Raw genomic sequence first — 19,711 nt, forward strand, 5'->3', positions numbered from 1 at the left:
AGTGACCTTTGCTTCATTATCCGTGAAATGCATAGGAAAACGCACACCCTGCATACGCTAATGAAGATTACAGAGACCATGCTAAACACATATGACTACAGCACTCCTCTCTCCACCCAAATCATGCTCCGCGTCGCCTGGGAGAAGGGAGAAACCCGAGCCAAGGCTGTCCTTGGCAAGGGGGGTGGACTGTGCTAATTCAGCAAACGGAAAAGGGGAAAACAAGTGCCCCTGGAGGGGGAACAAAGAAGAAACAAAAGAAGATAGTGCCTGGGAATATGCTTCCCAAGAAAGAAGACCGTACCTGGGAAGATTTTTCCAAGAAAGAAGAAGATTGTGCCTGGGAAGATTCCCTGAAAAAGATGCTGGAACCAGGACCGGTGATCTCTTTAGCTCTGTCTTTTTCTCGGTCTTTTCCTGTCTCTATCCCTCAGTTTCTCTTTTCTCTTAGAATTGTTAAGTAACGGTTAGAGTTGTTAATTAACGACCTTAAGTACGACCTTAAGTACCGCTTGCCATAGTTGTCCTGTGCCTGCCGTTAGTAACACAACCCATACCTCACCATGTGCCGTCGTTTGTCATACACCTCACCGATTACCGTGGACTTGTTAAGACCTACACTAACCATTTTGGGAAGGAAATAAATGTTTCTATACGGACCCGGAGATTTATCTCGCCTCAGTCTGCGCCGTTGGGGATTTGCGAAGCTGAAGTCACTGACCCCCCTCTTCCCTGGGAGTGGGACGTGACAGAGGAGACATTGCTTTATTCGACGTCGGGCGCCGGGGGGAAAACCCACAAATCTAGCCCAGCTCACCGCGGATATTCACCCATTATTTATACACAGAAGGTTCTCCTAATTCCGCCTGCCCAACACGTAACTCCACCTGGGCCTACGTATTCATTAGGACGACCAAGTAGTGTTTTTGCACCCGCGTATTGAGTTTTGCTGCGTCGGCAAAACACTTCTGCGCAGGTGTGAGCTTCTCGGCGGTCGTGTGGGTGAGGAGACCCTTCCTCACCTCATCCTTTTCAGGAATTGAGTCGCCTCAGGACAGTCCAAGTTTACTGTAAGTTTGCCAGCCGCTTGAGGACGATGAGGATGTTCCTTGAAGCAGCCGCAGCTCTGTCCCAGCGGGTACGGGAGCACATACTTGACAGAGAAAAGAACCTTGGAGCGATTAACTGCTTCTCGTGACGCCATCCTTGGGGATGAGCGACTCCTGGCTGTCTCCTCATTGTCACTGTCTGTGACACCAGCTCGGTGACTGTTTTGTCGCACGGTGAGACGGTCGGTGATGAGCTGTTTTCTCAGGCAGGGAGCGGGTCCGCAGGAAACAAACGCGGCTTCAGTCAGCGCGTGGTTGTGAACACAGCAGAGGCCCCTGCCCGGGCGCTAGGACCGCGCGTGGCGCGGCGAGGCGTGTCCTGGCGTGTGGGGGCGTGTCCATGCAGATGAGATCCCGCCGCCACGCACGACGGGAGCCGTTCCCGCCGCGCCGCCGCCGCCCGCGGGGGAAGGCGGGCGCTGCGCGGGTGAGGCCCGGGCCGAGGTTGTGGGCGCGAGACGCGGCGTGGTTCGGGGGGGCGTGGGGTGTCGCGGGGGTTGTCGTCGTGCGGTGTGTGTGCGTGCGGCGTGGTGCGGGGGGTGTTGTGTGTGGGTTGGAGTCATACTTACCTGGCAGGGGAGACACCATGATCAGGCAGGTGGTTTTCCCAGGGCGAGGCTCATCCCCTGCACTCCGGGTGTGCTGACCCCTGCGATTTCCCCAAATGCGGGAAACTCGACTGCATAATTTGTGGTAGTGGGGGACTGCGTTCGCGCTCTCCCCTGGTGTTGGTGGTGCAAAGAGAGAGGCGAGGGCGTGGCGGGTGTTGGGTGCTGCTCTTGTCCTGCTCCGTGTTACCCCCGGACGCGGCGTGTCTGGGCTCCCGCAGGCCGCGGTGCCCGCGGTGGGTCGGTGCGAGCCGGGGGAAGGGAAGGGCCTGACCCGGCGCCGTCTCCCCCCGTCCCGCTGTTGGGGGCAGCAGCGCCCCGGGGAGCTCGGGGGTCTCTGGGTTTATCATCTCCGCACCCGGAGTAAATTCTTGGACACAAATCCCCCTTCCCCCCCCGGCCCGCAGCAGCTCTTCCGTCCCCTGAATGGGGGTTCCTGAGGGTCTGGCCCAGGGACATTCCCCCCCCCGGGGCCTCTGTCACCCCGCGCTGCTGCGCTGCCCCCTCCCCGTCCCGGGGCACAGCCCCCCCCGCCCCCTCGCCAGGCCAGAGACGGGCGGGACCAGGTTTTACCACACGAGTTTATTTTACATAAAACGTTAACACAGATGCAGGCTGTTGCAACCGGAGTGAGGGACCAGACAAGCGATGCGACAGGGGGACGATGGCCGGGGCCGGCGCTGCGTGTGCTGCCGCCAGACCCGGCCGGCCCCGGGGGCTCCTCGGTGGCCACGGGCGAGGGGAGGGGTCCGCAGCGGGGACCGGGTCGTCACCGAGAGGAAACGCCGAGAGCCCGGCGCTGGGCAGGAGCGGGGTGTGCACATCCCCCGGGGGGAGGGACGCTGCGAGGGGCGCAGGACAAGCGGGGTGTAAAACCTCAGGGGTGAGGGGTGACCCCCGAGGGGTCAGCGACCCCCGGAGACGGCAGGGAGGCAGCGAGTGACACACGCTCCCGTTCCCGGTACGGGGCCTGGGCTCCCCGCAGCCCTGGTGCCGAGATGGAGCTGCCGGCTGGGGAGAGCCGGGGGCCGGGCAGGATTTCTGTGCTTCCAGGCACTGCGGGTCAGGGCCCTGTGGCACCACCTGGGGGGATCTTTAATTCCCTGGACGGGGGGGGGTCGGTGGTGCCTCTTCAGGGAGACGGGAGGGAACAGACGGGGCACGGCAGAAACTCCCCTCTGTGGCAGCGGGACCCCCCCCGGCCGGGGCTGCACCCGAAAGGTTGGTGCCTCCTGACACGAGGTGCGTCCGAGGGGAGCGGGACCCTTCTGCCCGCGGGCACCACTGGGCCTCAGTGGGACGACATCCCCGTGGGTCTCCCTGTGCCACGGGCTCTACGGCAAAAGCGCGGCTGACAAACAGCCAGATGTGCTCAACGCCAAACCTGCGGGCTTGGCCCAGGGAGTAGCCAGGGGCCCGCAGTGACCTTGGGGCATCCTCTTCGAACACACAATACCGGCGCCCAGAAGAAAGTGTCTACGTGTCTGCTGGAATCGTCGCTCAGATCTCTGACATCAGACTCTCCCGAGCCTGAACCGCGGATGAAGTCACAGGGTGGTTTGGGTTGGAAGGGACCTTAAAGATCATGCAGTTCCAGGCCCCTGCCCCGGGCAGGGACACCTCCCGCTAGAGCAGGTAACCCACCCGTCGCATGACGTACCTGGCAAGGAAAGGTCGAGAATCCCCAGCCCCAGCTCCGTGATGGCGCTCGCCCGGTTTGAGCGGGTCTGTGCCTGGTGGGAGAGCGCGGAGGGACGGCCGTCACCCCGCCAGCGGCACTATCCTCCGTGTCAGTGACTGGCGCGATCGGTGAGTGCAGTCAGGCTTCCACAGGGGAGGAATTTGTCACATCGTTGTCCGAATAGGACAGAAATTTACACCCAGGCTGCGGCCGGGCGGCCACAGCGAGCGAGCGATGTCCGGAGACAGTGAGACGGCCACGTATTCCAGTGCCCAGTGCCCTTATTCTGCTCTTTCACCGGAGAACCAGGGGAGAGCGCGAACGCAGTCCCCCACTACCACAAATTATGCAGTCGAGTTTCCCGCATTTGGGGAAATCGCAGGGGTCAGCACACCCGGAGTGCAGGGGATGAGCCTCGCCCTGGGAAAACCACCTGCCTGATCATGGTGTCTCCCCTGCCAGGTAAGTATGACTCCAACCCGCACACAACACCCCCGCACCACGCCGCACACACACACACCGCACGACGACAACCCCCGCGACACCCCACGCCCCCCCGAACCACGCCGCGTCTCGCGCCCACAACCTCGGCCCGGGCCTGACCCGCGCAGCGCCCGCCTTCCCCCGCGGGCGGCGGCGGCGCGGCGGGAACGGCTCCCGTCGTGCGTGGCGGCGGGATCTCATCTGCATGGACACGCCCTCTTTCAGCAAGGCCCCGCCCCTGCCGGTCCGGAGCGGCGCTGCGCGGGGCGGGGCCTCTCCGTGGGCGGGGCAATCCCGGGTGGAGGGCGGAGCGCGTTGGCCCCGCCTCCGGGGCGGCGACGTGGCAGCAGCCGCGTGGGGCCCCGTGTGCGCGGCGGCAGCCAATCGGCGGGGGCGGCGGGCGCACGCGCCCGGCCCCGCCCCGCCCCACCCGGCGCCGCCGCTCCCGCTCCCCTGGTGTCGGCGGCGATGGCGGCGGCGGGCCCGGCCCCGGGCGGGCGCTGGGAGGTGGTGCGCAAGGGACGGCGGCCCGCGGGTGGCACCACCGGCAGCCGCCGCGCCCTGGGCGAGGCTAACGCCGCCCGCGCCCTGCCCCTGGCCGGTGAGTGCGGCGGGGCTGGGGTGTCACGGTGGGGCGGGGGGTGCTCCGGGAGGGCCCGCTCCGGTGGGGCGGCAGGGGTCAGCCCCGTGCGCGGCCGGGGGGGTGCCGGACCCTTGGTAGCGGAGGTGGCCGGGCCCGTGGGGAGCGTTACTGGGCCCACCGGGAGGGTGCCGGGCGCACCGGGGGGATGCCAGCCCCTGAGGGTGCCGGTCCCGTTGAGGGGGGGTGGTGTACCGGTCCCGTGGTGGGTATCACCGGTCACGTTGTGGGGGTGCTGGGCCCACGGGAGGGGTGTCGGGCCCACCGGGTTGGTGCCGGTCCCGTTGCGAGGGTGTGGGGCCCACCGCGGGGGTGCGGGCCCCACCGGGGTACCCACCCCACGGGAGCGGTGAGGCCGTGGGCCATTGTCCCCGCAGAGCCCCGGGGCCAGCACAGCAGTGCCGGGGGCTCCCCCCTGGGGGGGCCTGACCCCCCTCCTCCTACAGGGGCTCGGTCGCGGTTTGCCCATGGCGCCCCGTGCCCGTCCCCCCGGGTCGGTGCTCTGAGCCGCCTCCGCCTTCCCCCAGCCCCCATCGCTACCTCCGACACCATCTTCGAGCTGGGCTTCGAGCGGGCGCTGAAGAAGCAGAACAAGGAGCAGGTGCCCCCCGCCCCGGTCCCCCCCGAGCAGCCGCACCGCAGGCAGCACGCCACCAAGAGCACCAAGAAGCCACCGGCCAATGCCACCAAGCCGGGCAAATGCCGCTCGCTGGAGGAAGCCCTGAGAGCCGTGAGTGTGCCTGGCCGAGAGCCCCGGGGCTTGTTGCCCACTGCTGGCTGCGGGTGGCCCAGGGTGGGAGCGGAGCCAATAGTGGTCGGTGCTGCCCCTGCCCAAAGCCGTTCTCCCGCTGCCGGCAGGACTCGGGGCGGCGGGAGGTGGCCGGGAGGGAATTTCTGGTTTCTTCCTTCGCCCACTCCCCGTCTGGGAGGAATCCTGAGAACGCGTTGCTGTTGGAACCTCCTCCCTGTTGTACCGGCCGAGGTCCTGGGGGGCCGTCCCCGCAGCTCCCCCTCCCTTGCTTCACGTGGGTCCGTAGAACTCGTTTGTCCTCCTCCCGCCCGTTCTGCTGCCTGAGCACCGGCGGGTTTTTAGGAAGGAACCCCAAGTTAGCTCTGTTGAGGCAGCGGCTGCGTGGTGGCGCTCCCCCATCGCCCCCCCAGCTCCCCGCCTTCACCCCATGTCGCCTCTGCCCAGAGCCCCTCCATCCCCTGCGCAGTGCCGGGGGTTTCCTCCGCTCTGCTGGGCACAAGCACTTCTCCACACCCCGCCGCTGCGCAGGGACAGCTCGGAGCAGAATTACGTGATGTTTCTGTGTGTGTCGGGGCAGATGTTCCCCAGGGAGAGCGGCCGGGGGCTGACGTGTGGCCGCCCTGTGAGCTCTGCACGGCTCCGCAGCGGCAAATGCCGATGTGCGACTCCTGCTCCATCAGCTTCACTGACAGCGTCCTTTAGCTTTTTGATGTAGTGGCAGCTATTTTTTTTTTCTTTTTTTTTTTTCTTATTCCCCTTTGCAAAATGGTGGCTGAAGTAAACGTGCCACAGAAGGTGCCCGGCTCTGATTTGATACCGTGCTGTGGCTGAAATCAGTGCGTACAGAAACGTTAGACCCTGCAAAACTTTGCGCAGCCTCCTGAGGCCCCTGAACTCCCTGAAGCGACGAGGGTGCCTCTCCCTGCGAGCTGGCAGGTGTAAAAGCAGGCAATAAGCGTGTTTTGCGACAGGTAGCGTGGGAGGAGGAAGGTGAGGGGACGTGAGCTGCTGTCCCTGCTCACGGTGTGTTGGTTGCGGGTCATTAATCGTGTGGGGCTTGATGATCCTGGCTCTCTTCTCCTTGGGAGGCTGGGTGCGGCGTGACCTGATGGTGCGGATAACGCCAGGCTGATCCTTTCCAAGCTGCTGCCCCGAGCGAGCCGCTGGCAATGCTGACGCCGACATCCTCCTCGGCAGTCTTGCGCAGTGCCGGCTGGTCCCGGGCGATGCTCGCCGTGGGGCACGCGGGAGCTTGGAGCGGCAGAGCCGGTGGGAAGCTGAGGAGTGGGGCGAGGAAAACCCCCCCAGGAGGGAGAAGCGCCCGTCCCCGTGGCCATGCCGGCGCAGCCCGTCCTTCCCTCCCCGCTGGCCCCGGGGCTCCTGCAGCCCCTGCGGCGCCCTCGGGGGGGTTTGTTGCTTACCAGTCTTCGCGAATCTGCAGAAAACGTGTTTCCGCTACAAAACTAAATGCCGCTTCCAGGCCAGTGCTCCCGTAGGTGGTGGACTGGGGGCGTTCCGTGCGGGAAGGGCAGCGTTCTGGGGATGGAGGTGGGGAGTGTTCTCCCCCCCCGGCCCAGCAGCCCTGTAGGAGCTGAGTTTAACTTTCTTCTTTCTGTGCTTTTTGACCGGTTCTGCGCATCCTGGGCTGAACTGGTCTGTCTGTCGCTTCCAGCTCGACCTGGCGGATCTGCAGAAGGAGCTGGATAAAAGCATGAGCGTGTTCCCCGAGAACCCCTCCGTCTGGGTGAAGGACCTGGCCGGCTACCTCAACTACAAGCTGCAGGCCCCCCGCAGCGACCCCACGCTCAGCCAGCACGCCCACGGTCAGTGCCCTCCAACCAGGGGGGGCTCCGGGGTGTCCCCTCTGCGTCGTGGAGCTGGGGGGCCGGCGATTCCCTGTGGCCTGGGGGTGGGGGGGTGGCGGGGTAGCCGGGCACAGGGAGCGGTGCGGGATGGCACCTGGGAAGGAGCAGCCTCTGGCCGCCCCCCGTCCCTCCCAGGCAACGTTATGGAGCCGTTTAGGGTGGAAAAGAGCCGTAAGATCATGGAGTCAGGCCGTCTCTGCCCCAGCGGGAGGCTGGAAGGCGTTCAGAGCTGCGTGCTTTGCCAGGCTTATTTTGCACAGGTTTGGGAGTACAGGTTAAAGGACGGCTGGCTAAAGATGCGGTTTTTAGAAACGTCGGAGCAGACAGGACCAAACCAGTCACAGATGGGAAAGGGGGGGGGGGGGGGAAATCTCCTGTTTTCATCTGAGACAAATCAGGTCGAGCCTGTCCCACAGTCCGGGCTCGTTCCCCGCAAACTGAGGTGTTTGGGCGTTTCTTTGCTTTTCTCCCCCTCCAAACTCTTTTTTTCCTGTGCCAAAACTGTCTCAGGAAGCTTGGTAATGGAAAAGGCACAAGACTGGTTTTTATTCAACAAATAAAACTGGCATTATTTACTTGATTTTGGGTATCACTACGGTTGACTTCCTTGGACTATAATGCAGTAATATTGTCCATGCAGTTGGCAAATTAGAGACTTTCCGCGGTCACCCCTTTTCCATAAGGACGCGTGACCTGTGCCTACTGCTGGGCAATTCAGGAAAGCGCTCGCAGGTTTCCCCACTTGTCTTGAAAGAGAGATTCTGTCTGGATTTTCCTTTTCTGCAGGATCTGTTGGTCTACGCTTGCTTTGAGCACTTGTGGCGGGGGGGTGGCGGCGGGTGAAAGAGCAGAATATCTCCTCAAAAGCTGCGTATATCGCGCAGCATCGACGTTAATCAGAAAGCAGCCCTTTATTGCTGAGTTAGATGGGTCCAACGTAGAACAACTGAGAAAGAAGTCGCTGGCTGAGGGTGTGGTGTGTGAGGACAAGGTGCCTGAAAGTCTCCCAAAGGGACGCTCAAACTCTTCCTCCCGTGTGCTGCTCCAGACTACCCGTACTGCCTGGTGAGCAAGGAGCTGAGGAGCATCATCCGGGCCCTGCTGGGAAGGTCCTCCAGCGTGCTGGAGCTCTTCTTCGACCACTGCGTTTATACCATGCTGCAGGAGCTGGACAAGACCCCAGGTGAGACGCGGCGGGTGCGGGGTTGGGGCACCGACATGCCGCTGCGCCTGGGCCAGGGCCGTCTCACCGCGGGGATGCTGCTGCCGTTTTAGGAGCTCTCCTGAGCTCCTCTGCCGAGAGGGTGACAGGGGAAACTCCTCCTGTGCATCTCGTGTGCCATGAGGGGCTGTTCCTGCCCCGCGGCTCGTCGGCGTGGTGCTGCCGAGGGCTTGGGGCTGGAGGAGCTGGGGCAGGCGACGGTACGAGCCCGGCACGGTGCTGCAGACCGAAGGGTACGTGGTGGAAAACGCCCTTCTGAGGGGCACACTGTGGCGTGCGGCGCGTTAAAAGGACTGTAGTTCTGATATTTGTCCGTCAGAGTCCCAGGACTTTCACCGATTTACTATTGGAGTCCCAGCAAAGGACTTTCACTGAGTCGGATTCACAAATAACCACAATAGCCAAAATAGTAACAGTTCCGATATTTGTTTGTCAGAGTCCCGCCAAAGGACTTTAACTGAATCAGATTCACAAATAATCGAAATCACATTTTATTGAGAGCGACAGAAACAGACTTGAGATTGCCGTTGATAAATTCACTAACTACAATAGCGCTAATTAATTAAGGCTGGCAAAACCAACGGTAGTACGACAGCCGGGGGTGCCGTTCCCCAGAGGGTGAAGGCGCAGCGCTGGCCCGGCACGGCGTCCCTGCCTGGGCGGAGGGAGAGAGCGCGGCCCCTCGGCTGCTCCCTCAGGTATCGAGTCCCTTCTCTCCCAATTTAACAGTCATTTTCTCCATCCTTTTATCCCCAAAATTACGCGGTTTCCCTCCCCTAGGTGACACGTAGTATGATTTGGGTGGAGAGACGAGTGCTGTAGCCGGGTATGTTTAGCATGAGCTCTAAAACCTTCGTTAGCATATGCAGGGTGTCAGCTTTAACGTGCATCTCACAGGGGATGAGGCACAGGTGAGTTATCGGGCACGGTTGCCTCTGGAGGTGAAAGCTGGTTAGTTGCCGTGCTGCGGCGGGGGTGTGCCCTGCCGGGGGGGGTCCCCTCCTGTCCTGGTTGTGCCCCCAGCACCGGGCACGCGGTGCTGGAGGGGTCTTTGGGCGGCCAGAAGCAGCGTCCTGAGCCACGGCGATGGCTTTCAGTCGCCTGTCAGGCACAAACCTGAAATTCCCCTTTCCGTACCACGCTGTCGGACGTCTCCTGCCCCACGCGGGGTGTTTGTTTCCATCACAAAACCCCCAAAACTGATCAAAACGACGGAGGGGAGCAGCACGGAATAGTCGTTAGGCAGCTCGAGGTGCTGCTTTGCTATGGGGGTTACCTTCGTGTGTAATTCAGGAGGACGCGGGGCTGCCGCAGGGTCGGGGCTGCCACGGGGAGGCCCGAGGGGCATCGTGGGCTAGTGTGACCAGTGCGTCTGGCATGAAAGATGGGTGCGCCCCGGGAGACAGTCGTGGTAGCAGCGGGACCGTGCCAGAGAGCAGGACCAGCCGGCAGGGTATCCAGACCTTCTTGGGGGGCTACCAGCCCCTGCTGAGGCGGCAACCAGCCCCTGCCGTGGCCACGCCGCCCATCCCGGGGGCCAGCAGAGCTGGAGGGGGTCACTGGATGGCACCTGAGAGCCATGGGGGTCCCCTGAACCCCCCTCCTCATTTGAACCTGAACAAGGGGGAATGGAGCCCTGGGAAGCTCCCAGACGTGGGGCCGTGCCTGCCGCTGCGGTGGCAGAGCTGGGCCGGGGGGGCTTTGGGAAGCTGCCGGTGGGGGTTTCCGAGGGCCTGTGGGGTCCGTCCCGCTCCTGCAGGTGAGGGGTGGCCGAGGAGGGGGTGGGACCCACGGCACCGTGGTGGGGCTCCTGTGGGGGGTTCGTTATCGGGTGAGCGGGGCGGGGGGTCGTCACCCTCTGCCTTCTGGGGGTGTCGCGGGGGGAGGGTGCGATCGGAGCGTGCCGTGGCTGAGGGGGCCCCTCTGTGCTGTGTTCCAGGGGAGTCTCTGCACGGGTACAGGATCTGCATCCAGGCGGTGCTCCTGGACAGGCCCAAAATCGCCACCATGAACCTGGGCAAGGTGAGCTGCTCCCGAGGGTGAACCGGCGCTGCTGCTGCTCCCCCCGCCCCGAGGGTCCCCCGGAGCGGCCATTCCTGTTCACTGGAATTCCTGTGGGAGCTGCCGGTGTTGCCCCATGCACGGAGCCCTTGTGCCTCCCCATGCTCGCGGCGCAGAGGGACCAGTATCCCCAGTACCTCCCCTGCTCCCCGCCTGCGCTGGAGCCGCTGTAAGCGCTGATGTCCCGCCATGTCTTCTCTCTAAAGACCTTGTCCGAGGCTCGTGCTGCCTCTCGGCTGCCCTCGGAGGGAGCGGGACGTGTTCCCCTTGTCTGGGGCAGGAACGAGGGTTTTGGGGTCCGTCCCCTGCGAAGCAAATGGCCGAGTGGGTGATGGCCGCGGCTCGGCTGCCCCCTGGCACCGCGCGGTGCTGGCAGCTCCGCTCCCCCGGGGCTGGGGTCTGGGGCTCCAGGCCTCGCCTGGCGTGAAGCTCGTCTCAATTAACGCGTCTCCTCTTCCCCCCAGTACCTGGAGGTGCTGCGCTCCCACCAGAACAGGCCAGCGAAATGCCTGACCGTCCTCTGGGCGCTGGGACAGGCCGGATTCACGGACCTCCACGAGGGCCTGAAAGGTGAGAGCTGGGACAGGCGGACGGCCCCCGGTCCTGCCCATGGGGGTCTCTCGGCTCCCAGCGGTGTCTCTGCTGGGGCGCGGGGTCTGCTTCAAAACACCCCGTCCCGCTGCTGAAACGCCGGAGGGGGGCTGCAGTGCCGGGGGGGTCCTGGGGGCAAACGGCTCCAGGGGACGCGTGGGGACACCCCAGCGAGGGCACACCAGGCCCATCAGATACCTGTTTGGGAGCAGAACCACAGAATCGTTCAGGTTGGAAAAGACCCTTGAGACCAAGGCTCAGAAGGCCACCACCATCCTGGCCTGTGTCAGCACCAGTGTGGCCAGCAGGAGTGGGGCAGTGACTGTCCCCCTGGACTGGGCACTGGGGAGGCCCCACCTCGAGGGCTGTGTCCAGGTTTGGGCCCCTCACGCCAAGAAAGACCTTGAGGGGCCGGAGCGTGTCCAGAGAAGGGCAACGGAGCTGGTGAGGGGTCTGGAGCACAAGTCTGGTGAGGAGCGGCTGAGGGAGCTGGGGGTGTTCAGCCTGGAGAAGAGGGGGCTGAGGGGAGACCTTCTGGCTCTCTACAGCTCCCTGAAAGGAGGGGGTAGCCAGGGGGGGTCGGGCTCTTCTCCCAAGGAACAGGCCATGGCACAAGAGGAAACGGCCTCAAGTTGCGCCAGGGGAGGTTTAGGATGGATATTGGGAACAATTTCCTCCTGGAAAGGGTTGTGAAGCATTGGAAGAGGCTGCCCAGGGCAGTGGTGGAGTCGCCATCCCTGGAGGGATTGAAAAGCCGGGCAGACGCGGTGCTGAGGGACATGGGGTAGTGTCAGAGTTGGGTCGATGGTTGGACTCAATGATCTGAAATGTCCCTTCCAACCCAGGGGATTCTATGGTTCTATGATCACTGAGTCCGGCCACGTGGTGCCCTCACCTCGGTGTTGGGGCTCGCCGCCTGGCATGATGCCACCGGCTGCTCCTGACCGGTCGTTACGCCTCGTGCGTGCCTCCGTTCCTCAGCCACAGACGTTAAAGGTGGGTCACCACCGCAGGAGGGGAGTCACTGGTGCTGAAATGTTTATTGAGGCACCAGCACGAGGTGTTCGGGGTGGTGACACTGTGGAGCTGCGTGAAGCGGTTAATTATTTTCGGGGAAGCTGGAGATGTTGCAAGAAGCACGTTCTGTACAGCAGGGTGAGCTCAGGCCTCCTGGCGGCCCCTCCGCAGGGACAGAAACTGCCCTTTCGGCATCACCTTCCCCCGGCTGGGACAGGGAAATCGCTGGATGCCAGCAGGAATTGTCCTGCCTGGAAAGAGAGGGAGCACGGCGCCCTGCCGTCCCTCTGACAGCAGAGCCCTGCGGCCCTTCCCGAGGGATCTCGCCATCTGCCGGGCGATTTGAGTGGGGAAAAGGAGCGATGGAGCGCTCGTGATGGTGGAAGCAGCGTGTGGCAGGGCTGGAGAGCCCTCGGTGTCCCCTGGGACGTGGGGGCACGGCCGCAGCCCCCCTGCTCCCCGCTCTGACCCCCGACTCTCTCCGCAGTGTGGCTCGGCGTCATGCTCCCGGTGCTCGGCATCAAGGCGCTCTCCCCGTACGCCGTTGCCTACCTGGACCGTCTGCTGATGTGAGTTCCGTTATCGGGGTGTCTTCGTTAAGAGGAGCGAACGCTGGGTGCGGGGTGTGGGTGGGAGGGTGCCCGGCAGCGGGTGTGCGGGCCCCGCAGAGCCTGCAGCGGTGGCTGTGCCCTGCAGGTCGGGCTGTCCCCGGTCTCTGGTGGCTGCCTGTTGTGTCCGGTGTCTCGACAGCAGTCGTGGCACCTCCTAGCCGCCTCTGCTGCCTCCGTGGCCGCTGGTTCCACTGCGGCTCTATGGAAACGCTGGGTTTCTGCACAGGTTTCCTCTCCTCCACTGCTGGTGCCTTTCCTAAAATGGGGCAGGGGGGTGGTGGAGGGGGGCAGAGCCCTTCCCGCTCGTCCCAGTGGCCTCCCCACGGCTGATGAGCAGCTGAGCTGCCCATGGCTCCGGCTGCTGGCAGGACGGGGTGCTCTGGTGCCGCGGCAGCGCCGGTGCAGCCCTGTGGGCACCCTGTGCAGGGACAGGCATCCCCGGTGCCGGCGTGCCCCATCTCCTGCCCCCGGCGTGCCTGGGAGAGCGTGGTGGTGCCCGTGCCTGGAGGGACGGGGCTCCGAGGAGCAGGGTCGCCGTTGCCGCTGGCTGCTGCGGTGCACAGGCACGGTGGGGCTCCTGGCTGCGGTGAGAGGCGCTGGCAGCGTCCTCCATCATGGGCAGGCGAATTTGTCCCTGCGAGGAGAAGGGGGGTGGCGTTTGACTGGGCGTCAAGACAGACCTGCTGGCCTTTGCACTGGTTATGGCAACCACCATCTCCGGCATTGCCGTTTCGGCGCAGTGTAAGGGAGCTGGGTGTCACTGCGGTGGCTCCGGCACCCAGGGTGGAAGGGAGCTTGGTGCCATGGCGCAGGCGGCTGGAACCAGAGGAGGTCAGGATTGGCTTCACAGCAGGCACCGAGGGGCATCCCTTGCCCTTCCAAAGGGTTCAGGGGGTTTTATTAAGCTTTTTTTCCTGCTTCACAGTAACAGGAACGGTGCGTTTGGTTTTGCCAGAGGATTTTATGGAGGTTCGTTGAGCCAGAATTCACAGTTCCTCCCGGTCTTTCTGAACCGTTATTTAATTAGTTTTCTGCAATCTGGTTTCTCTTCTTTGACTGCGTTTCACTTACCGGCAGCCCCAGTCACAGCCCGCCAGACCTCTGTTGTCTGCAGGCTCTTGAGGAGGGGGGAAAAAGAGCCTGTGAACGCGTGTGTGTGACGGCAGCAGCGGGTGCGAGTGCCGCCCCCGGCTCCGTCCACAGGAAGGGCTCCCACAAACCCCCTTTGTCCTCTCTGTGCTTTGCCAATGGGGCCGGGAACCAGCGTGTGCCGGAGCGGTGTGTCCTGCCGAAGGGAAACAGGTGCCGGGACGAGGGCGGCTCTTCCCTCCCGGCCTGCGTTCGGTCACCGGCGCCTCTGTCGCAGCTCACGGGGAATTTTTTTTCCCACCGCGCAGGATGCACCCGAACCTGACCAAAGGCTTTGGTATGATCGGACCCAAGGATTTCTTCCCCCTCCTGGACTTTGCCTTCATGCCCAACAACTCGCTGCCACCCAGGTATGCCGGCACCCCCCGGTACGCCCCGCTGCGGGCTGCGTGCGGGGCTTGCAGCCCCACCGTCCCCGCGCTGGCCGCTCGCCGCAGCCCCGGTGCCGTCTGCCCTCAGCTTGCAGGAGCAGCTGCGGCGGCTCTACCCTCGCCTGAAGGTGCTGGCATTCGGCGCGAAGCCAGAGACGGCGCTGCACACCTACTTCCCCTCCTTTCTCTCCCGAGCTACACCCAGCTGCCCTCCCGCCATGAAAAAAGAGGTGAGCCCTGAGCCGGGGGGTGCGTGGCCACAGGACTGCCAGCATGGCTTGTGGTAGCCCTGGTGCGCCAGCGAGGGGGGACAGTTGAGCGGGTCCTGTCCTCCCTGCCCCACCCGCTGCAGTGGGCGCAGGGCTGTGCTGTCCACTGGCCCGGCTGCCTGGCATGGCTGGGCACTGGCCACCACTTGGGTGGGCTCAGATCCACCGTGCTGAGGATGGAACGGGCAGGTGCCAGTGTGAGATCGCGGTGGGAGCGTGTCCTGGTTTGGGAGGGAGTGGGACCTTCCTGGGAGGATGGCGTTTGGGAGCCAGGGCTCCTGCCACCTGCAGCCAGGCTCTGAGAATGCCAGACCCCTGAGTTCGGTGCCCAGGAGCCAGTGGGTTTGGGGGGTGGTCGGCTCTGCTGGCATAGAGCCCGGGGCAGGGTGTGTTCGATGCGCCAGACCGAGTGACACACGTGTCACGCTGGGGACAAGGATTGGGTGTGACGACCTGCTGTGCTCTCCTTTGCAGCTCCTGACCTCCATGAGCCAGTGCCTGAGCCTGGACCCCCTGAGCTTCAGCGTCTGGAGGCAGCTCTACACCAAGCACCTCTCCCAGTCCAGGTCTGTGCCTGCTCCCGGCGGGGCGAGCGCCAGCCTGATGGCCTTTACGAGCACGTTGAGTTACTTCTGGGTCCCCCTGACCGAGCCTTGTGTCCTCTTTGTCCCCGCAGTTTGCTTCTGAACCATCTGCTGGAGTCCTGGGACAGCAGCAGCAAGAAGGTGGGAGCTGTGGAAAGGAGGAATTAGGTGGGGTGGGGAGACAAACGTACGCGTGCGGCTGCGGGAGGTCCCTGTACGAGCAGCGTCCCCAGGGAACCTGTGTGTGCTCAGCCCGGTCTGCCAGCAGGCGCGTGTGCCTGCGGGCTGGGGAGCCAGCGCTGTGTCCCCCCGCCGCTGCCCGCAGCCCTTGGTCTCAGCGCAGGACCCTGGGAGGTGTCCCCATGGTCCGATCCGTCCCGCAGGTCCTCAGTGTTCCTGCCCGTCGCCGCGGTGCTGGGCTGTGTGGGCGCGCGGTGCCGCCGGCACGTGGTGCCAGGGCCCCGATGCAGCTCTCTCTTTCCCCAAGGTGCGTCAGTCGCTGCAGGAGACGGTTTGCTCCTTCAAGGTAACGAACGAGGAGCTGGCGGCCAGAGGGCCCAACAGCGACCAGGACGTGGCTGCCTGCGATGCCGCCTGCAAGGTGAGCCCCGGGATGGGATGGGACATGCCCGGTATCCCGGTGTGAGCCAGCGGCCGGATTTCGGCGCCATGCTGGGGTTGTGGTTGGCTGCTCCTGCCGCCGGCACGTGCCAGGGGCCCTGCAGCGGCGCATCTGCAGGACACGCCGGGGACAGATGGTGCTTGGCCCTTGTCCATCCTCCCAGCTGCTCGGCAGATGACACTGGTTTCCACTGGGAAGGCGGGGTGAGCGGTGAGGGCAGCCCGAGGGCGGTGCGGCCGCGCGGTGACGGGGCCTCGTCTTGTCCTCCCGCCTGCCAGGAGCTGCTGCGGAGGATGAAGGGCCGGGGCTTCCCCTGGTCCCGGCTGCTGCTTGTCCTCCTGGTCTTCGCCGCTGGTTTCGTCCTGCACGACATCCGGATGCACGGCTCCTTCCAGGGTGAGGTGGTGCCTTTGCTCGTGGCTCTGCAGAGACGTGGAGGAGCATCCCTGGGGATCCGTGACCCGAGGGAAGCCCCCACAGCCCTTCCTGTGCCGCTGGCTGCCCGTGGGCTGTGTTGGGCTGGACGTTCCCGGCAGGTTGTGCAGACAGACACCCTGCCTGTCCCCTCTCGGGAGGGTTTCCCCCGAGCCCAGATTTTCCTCTCTGCTCTGAGTTTTTGTCCCATCCCAGAGCATTTCCCGAGCCATTGTGCAGGGCAGCTCGGGCCGTGCGTCCCCGGAGAGAGGCCTCGGGGACAGACTGAGCCCGCGGCTCCCGCAGGCGCCAGACAAAGGTTTGCTCAGGGAATGTCTCTTCTCTCCTCCAGCCTCCTCCTCCGCCCGCCTGCTCCGCTCCTCGGGCGTCCTGCCGGCTTCGCAGGTGGCCTGGCAGAAGGTCTCCCACTGCTGCCTCCAAGGCTACCGGTGAGTGGCAGCGGCGCTGGCGGCAGTGTGTGTCGGGTGGCGTGAAGCTGTTGATGTGGTGCGGAGCCGTCTCTGTGCGGAGCCCGTTTTGCTGGGGGCTGTTCCCCAGCTCTGCCTGGAAGGGCTTTGCAGCTCAGCTCTTGTTCCCCTCTTCCCTTGGCCGGTGGCAGTGGCTCCAGGTAGCCGTGTGCCCGTGGCTCTGTGGCGGTGCTGGCGCTGCCCTCGGCGCTCGCTCTCTTCCAGGTGGCTGGAGCGGACCCTGCCCATCTGCGGCTCCCAGGCGGTGGCCATCCTGCAGCCGCCGCTGGAGCTGCTTTGGGCGAAGACCGTCGAGGTGGCCCTGTCCCTGTCCCAGCAGTGCTCCTCCCTGCTCTCCTGGGCCCACGGCAGCCTGCCCTGGGTCACCGAGTGGGTAAGAAGGATGCGCGGTGCCAGGACGCCGGGGGAGAGATGAGGGATGCTGGCGTGGCCGCAGCCTGTAGGGGCTTGCGAGGCTGAGGAGCCTGTGTCGGGGGCTCCTGCCGGGTGGGAACAGGGGGGCGGGAGGCCCAAAGAAGGAAAGCGTTGTCTCTGTCGCTGCTCCTGCCCCGGCCGTGAGCTGCGAGACCCCTGGCGCTGGTGGGTCTGGGGAGGGGGAGGCACGGCAGCAGGTCTCCGATGCCGTTCTCCCCCGGCCATGGCTGGTGCTACCCCAGCCCTGAGCGTGACCGTGTCAGCTCAAAGACAACTCGCTGCCTTCCTGAAAATCAGCGGTTTGGTGGAAGGGGGGGGTGCCTTTAGCATCCCTCTCTGGTGGAGACGGGCCGTGCGTGAGCCGAGCGGTGAATGTGGGGAGGGCTGGAGCACGGAGAGGAGGCGGGGGCGTGATGCCCAGCCGATTGCAGGACAGCCTGGTTCAATGGAGCCTCCGTCGTGGGTACCCAGGACACGGGGCTCCTCGGGGTACCCAGCCGCGGCTCTCTGTCCCCGCAGCTGCAGTCCCGGGTGCCGGAGTCGCTGCTGCATTTCGCCGAGTGCGTGAGGGAGCTGCTGCTCTTCCTGCTGCGGAGCTGCCTCTTGCCGCTGCTGGAGTGCGCGGCCACCGCGCTGGAGCGGGGCTGGCAGCACTGCCTGGACTCCTGCAAGTGAGCATCCCCCATCCCTGCCCGGGGTGGCAGCAGCGTCTCCCCCTGTGTCCTGGCTCGGGAAAGGGGGGGGGGTCCTGGTCTGGCTCTGGCCGGGGGGCTGGGACATGGCGCTGTGGCTGTTGTGGCGTTTGCCACCCCCTCTTTGCCCCCGTCCCTGACTCCTGTGGGTGTCCGAGCTGAGTGTCACCCTCCTGCGGCCGCAGGGAGGCGGGCAGCAGCCGGGCAGCGCTGGCACGGGCAGGGCACCTGCCTGCTGTCACCGCAGGACCCGCTCCTTGTCCCCTCCTGTCCCAAGGTGAGGGACCAGGGAGCCAGAGCTCCTGGGCAGGGCCATCCCCAGGGGATTTGGGACATCTCAGGGCGGCGCTCGGGGTTCACGTCGGATATGGGGAGACCTCGGGCACCGCTGCCTGCTGGAGGGGCTCCGTGTCCCCCCCGGGGCTTGTGATGCTGGGGGGGGCGGGGGGAGCCGGCCCGTTCCCTGTGTGTAACCCCCCCTCCTCCCTTTTCCAGTGGAGAAGTGTCGTGGGACTGCGTGAGGGAGCACCTGACCAGCTTCACTTATTCCTCCTGGATTTATCTGCAAAACACCACCCTAGCCGTCAAAAACTGGGCCTTGGCTATGATTTCCGGACACTGAGAGCGCCGCTCTCTGGAGCAGTGTGGGGACACGGTCGCGGCGTCTCCCGATGCTCCGGCCGCCGAGGAGCGTCTCCGCGGGATGGAGATGCCGAGGGCGACGCGCGCGCGGGGACTTTGGGCTCAAATCGGGGCTTTTTGTCTATCCTGGGAAACACCCACCCGCCCTGGGTTTTTCCTCACCCCGTGAATTGGCTGTGGCTTTCCCTGTCCCACCGTGTCCCTCCTCTAGGTCTGAACCGGGAGAGCCACCCCCGGACCCCTGTTACCCCCCTCAAGGCATCGGTGGGGGTGGGGGGGGTACGCGGACACCTCCCCTCCCCCCTTTCCCACGGGTGAATGAACCGGACTCATCATTTTTTTTTCTTTTTTTTTTTTTTTTTCCTTCACCCCTCTCTCTTTAATGAACGCGTGTGCTCTCGGAGGATGCCCGCGGGGTGGGGGCTGTGCGGCACCTCCCCCCTCAACTGCCCACCTTTTGCGGGGTGGGGGGGGGTGTCTGATGCAGGGGGGAAAAAGCACCGATTGCTGCAATTGCCCCCCCGCCCCGGGGGTCCCCCCCCTCCCGCCTCCCGGGACGGTGCTAAGCACCGTCCCGGGAGGCGGGAGGGGGGGGACCCCCGGGGCGGGGGGATGCGTGTAGGGGGTCTCCGGTGGCAGTTGGAACCTGAGCACAGGAGTGGCTCACCCAGTAGAGCGCCGGCTTGGTCTATAGGAGGTCATGGGTTCGATACCCGCCCCCCGACGATTTTTCTCCCGCAAAGGGAAGGCGTGTTTGGGGGGGTGTGTTTGTATGGGGGGCGCACATGTGCGTATACACGTGTGTTCTCATGTACGCATGTGCTTGTTCACGTGTTCCTATGTACATGCATGTGTGTTCTTATGTACACGTGTACCCAAGTGTGTGCACACGTGTATATGTATGTTTGCATGTACATGTGTGTGCATATAGGGGTGTGTGTGTGCACAGGTGCGTATGTGTGTATATAGGTGTGTACACGTGTATGTCTCTATATGCAAGTGTGGGTAGGTGTGAACACGCGTGGTTGCACACACGTGTGTATAGGTGTACATGTTTGCGTGTGTGTGTGCATACGTGTCTGCACGTACACGTTACGTACGTGCATGCGCTTACACGTGCGGAGAGGCAGACGTGTGCGTGATGTGCGCGCGAGCACACACCCGTGCGTATGAACGGACAGGCGCGTGCACGCGCGTGTGCCACGTGTCTGTGCGCGCCCGTACCCGCGTGAGCACACGCGTGCCCCGCTCGGCCTGCGCGGGCGCTCTGCGCGCGCACCTGCACGCGTGCGCATACGCGAGGGGGCGTGGTCACGAGGGGGCGTGGCTTGACGCGGGCGCGGTCAGGAGGGGGTGTGGTCGCGGCCGCCGCCGAGGCGCCGTCCAATGGGCGCGTGCGTTGCTGGGGAGCGGCGGAGCCAATGGGC

General features: G+C 64.4%; 1 protein-coding gene and 2 non-coding genes across 4 annotated transcripts; 2 read left to right on the forward strand and 1 right to left on the reverse strand.

Annotated features, from left to right (window-relative positions):
• The first annotated feature begins 1,670 nt into the window (after positions 1–1,670).
• Positions 1,671–1,834, forward strand: LOC128908024 (U1 spliceosomal RNA). Its single transcript, XR_008465837.1, has one exon. It is a non-coding gene; the product is annotated as a U1 spliceosomal RNA (small nuclear RNA).
• A 1,870-nt stretch (positions 1,835–3,704) lies between these two features.
• Positions 3,705–3,868, reverse strand: LOC128908025 (U1 spliceosomal RNA). Its single transcript, XR_008465838.1, has one exon. It is a non-coding gene; the product is annotated as a U1 spliceosomal RNA (small nuclear RNA).
• A 450-nt stretch (positions 3,869–4,318) lies between these two features.
• Positions 4,319–18,413, forward strand: TMEM214 (transmembrane protein 214). Of its 2 annotated transcripts, XM_054197078.1 has the most exons (17): positions 4,319–4,482; positions 5,049–5,251; positions 6,945–7,095; positions 8,186–8,320; positions 10,299–10,381; positions 10,885–10,990; positions 12,516–12,597; positions 14,037–14,138; positions 14,248–14,389; positions 14,903–14,994; positions 15,105–15,153; positions 15,500–15,613; positions 15,913–16,030; positions 16,401–16,497; positions 16,741–16,909; positions 17,470–17,621; positions 18,138–18,413. In XM_054197078.1, exons 1-17 carry the CDS (start codon positions 4,350–4,352, stop codon positions 18,262–18,264), a joined length of 2,055 nt encoding a protein of 684 aa, XP_054053053.1. In that variant the 5' UTR covers positions 4,319–4,349; the 3' UTR covers positions 18,265–18,413. The 2 variants fall into 2 exon arrangements, 1 of the variants encoding a protein (XP_054053053.1); XR_008465738.1 differs by lacking the exon at positions 15,913–16,030 and having other exon boundaries at positions 18,138–18,271.
• The last annotated feature ends 1,298 nt before the right edge of the window (positions 18,414–19,711 follow it).

The sequence above is a fragment of the Rissa tridactyla genome, chromosome 3, assembly GCF_028500815.1.
Source record: "Rissa tridactyla isolate bRisTri1 chromosome 3, bRisTri1.patW.cur.20221130, whole genome shotgun sequence".
NCBI classification, from domain to species: Eukaryota; Metazoa; Chordata; class Aves; order Charadriiformes; family Laridae; genus Rissa; species Rissa tridactyla.

Excerpts from the sequence above, each read along its gene's own strand:
- TMEM214 (XM_054197078.1), top strand. The coding sequence starts at position 4,350 with ATGGCGGCGGCGGGCCCGGCCCCGGGCGGGCGCTGGGAGGTGGTGCGC. Across the intron at positions 15,154-15,499 it reads GGGACAGCAGCAGCAAGAAG|GTGCGTCAGTCGCTGCAGGA; the intron begins GTGGGAGCTGTG and ends TCTTTCCCCAAG. Across the intron at positions 16,498-16,740 it reads TGCTGCCTCCAAGGCTACCG|GTGGCTGGAGCGGACCCTGC; the intron begins GTGAGTGGCAGC and ends GCTCTCTTCCAG.